The sequence below is a fragment of the Mesocricetus auratus genome, unplaced genomic scaffold (assembly GCF_017639785.1).
Source record: "Mesocricetus auratus isolate SY011 unplaced genomic scaffold, BCM_Maur_2.0 contig_11986_pilon_obj, whole genome shotgun sequence".
Lineage (NCBI taxonomy): Eukaryota > Metazoa > Chordata > Mammalia > Rodentia > Cricetidae > Mesocricetus > Mesocricetus auratus.
Genome location: NW_024432402.1, coordinates 8,298 through 10,674, shown reverse-complemented (window position 1 = coordinate 10,674; position 2,377 = coordinate 8,298). Strand labels below are relative to the sequence as shown.

Genomic DNA, 2,377 nt, shown 5'->3' with positions numbered 1-2,377 from the left:
ACTACGTTCGCCTCACATCCCCTTGGTGAAAGCCTTTGACACACTTCACCGTGTTCCACTAACCCGGTTGGTGCTTTCCCTGGGTCTGCGCCTGAGTTACCACACAACCCTGTGAGATAAGATCACGCTAGCTCTAAGGTCGGCCCACATCCCGCCCACACGTTCCTCCCCTTTCTGAGATCCAGGACCCGCCTCTGCTCCCACGCACTTCCGGCGACGCCTTGGCAGTGACAGCCTGTGAGCTCAGCCGACGCAGCAAAGCCCAACCGACTCTGCAGAGGAGAGGGAACCCAGCGACCCGCTGCAGAGCCAGGCCTCACTGCCACGAGCCCAGCGGAGCCCACCAGAGCGAGTGCAGCGCCATGGACCGCCGGGTGAAGATTACAAGGGCTTTACTGGCCTGGCCCGACCTTCCTCGCAAGCGTAATACTAACCCCATCCCGTTTCCTGAGCTGTATGATGGCGACACTGACCGCCTCCCGGAGTTCATCGTGCAGACCGCCGCCTACATGTTGGTGGACGACAAGATCTTCGACTGCGATGAGTACAAGGTGACCTTCCTCATCACCCGCCTCACGGGCCCGGCCCTGGAGTGGGCGATCCGCTACGTCGAGAGGGACAGCCCCCTGCTCAGCGATTACAGGGGCTTCCTGGCCGAGATGAAGCAGGTGTTCGGGTGGGTGGAGGATGAGGATTTCTAGGCTGCCAGCTCTCCTCCTGGCCTGGGGCGGGGGCTCCGGGAGGGTGGGCTGTGCCAGGGTAGCCTGGCCCTGGGAGCCCTCCCACTGCGCCTCCCTCCTGCCTGAGTCCCCAAGAGCTCGAATGCGCTCCCCTGTTCCTCCTGTGTCGTCCTTGCCTTTGTTCCAAGCATAGCTCCCCAGGATCCCGCTGCTGTCCCTGTCGGGCCTGGCTCTGGAGAGCACCAGGCCTCCCTGTGCTGACAGCGAAGCCCCTCCCACGCACGATTGGACTCTCTCCTGGTCTCCAGCTGCAAGATGGACTCCTGTCACATAATGGACAGATCATCCGCCCCCGGACGCCATCCACTGCCTCGTGCCCTGCTGCTGCCATTTCAAGCCCTGCCCCACCATCTGTGGAAGGACTGCTGCCCTTTACTGATCTGGACTCACCTGGGAGGTACCTGAGCTGCCCTCAGCCCGTGGACATTGCTTGATTCACCTGCAGTGGGCCCCATTCCCTCCCTGCTCCCAGAGACCTCTTGTCTCTCCTGTTGTCACATGGACCAGTTCGTTTCCCCGAGAATCCAGGTTTTTTTCTTTCTGATTTTGCAGCCGTTTCTCTGGTGTGTGTGCCTTTGTTCCACACAGTAACCCCTGTGCTCTTTCCAGATTGTCTGCTGTGCTTGTGCAAAAGCCTCCTCCTTACTTTCAATAAATGTCAGATGCTATTTAAAAACAAATGGTGTCTTCCTTGGCTTAGCATCTTACAGTCCCCCCCATGCCATCCCCACCCCCACAACCCAGCAGGTACCTGCAAATGTGATCCCTTTCTTGTTCAAGAGGTCTGCATGGCCTATTCAGTGACTCATATTAACCTCTTAAAATCCTTTTGTTATCCCCTAAAAACCACGTAGTAAATCTTTACATATCAGGCTACACAAATGTGATTAGTATGATCCAGGAGGCTTCTTAGGAAAAGACTCCTGAATTGCAATTTCTAACCAGTATTAACCACAAATACTACACTTGTTAGTGAATGTGTATATCAGTGTTATTTTAACACAGTACTCAGGAAAAACAATCCTTAAAGAGCACTTATAGAATCCTGATTGTATAGACAGTGGGGCAAATACATAGTGTGATTGTGAATTTAACCCCCAAACTGGTTGGTAGTCTGCAAAATGGTAAAGATATATAATAAATTTCTAAGGTAGATACGGTATTATACATCTTTAATTCTAACATCTAAGAGGCTTATATACAAGTTTGACAAGTTCCAGGTTAACCTGGCCTATATAGTTAGATGCTTTCTAAAAAATTAAAATAAGCATGCACAAAACCTGTACAAATTCAAACTGACAAAAATCCCATTGCAGAGAAGGGGACATGTACACAAAATCCCACCCCTAACCAAGTACCTATTTCCAATTGATACTGTTTGGAAAGGGGAAGATTGATTATTCTCCAATGGAGTGTACTAGATATATCACTACAGTCCAGGGCATGCTGATGCCCAGGAGTAGTTGGTAGGGGGATAGGGAGGATCTGGAAGGAGCTGGTAGGTGGTAAGAATATGACAAAAATACATTGTATGTAAAAAAATGAACTAAAATTCAGGTATGTTGGCTCACATGCAGAGAAAAACTGTCAGTGTGGGAACAGCCTGCGTTTTACAGTGAGATGCAAGCCAGCCAGGG

At 51.5% G+C, this 2,377-nt stretch overlaps 1 protein-coding gene across 1 annotated transcript; it reads left to right on the top strand.

Moving 5' to 3' along the window:
• Positions 1-206: 206 nt before the first annotated feature.
• On the top strand, positions 207-1,420 carry LOC101839265 (retrotransposon Gag-like protein 8). The gene has a single exon (XM_005087937.4). The coding sequence runs from the start codon at positions 363-365 to the stop codon at positions 699-701; it is 339 nt and encodes a 112-aa protein (XP_005087994.3). The 5' UTR covers positions 207-362; the 3' UTR covers positions 702-1,420.
• Positions 1,421-2,377: the final 957 nt, after the last annotated feature.

Bases quoted from the DNA above. Each gene is read 5' to 3' on its own strand.
- LOC101839265 (XM_005087937.4), top strand. From the start codon at position 363: ATGGACCGCCGGGTGAAGATTACAAGGGCTTTACTGGCCTGGCCCGAC.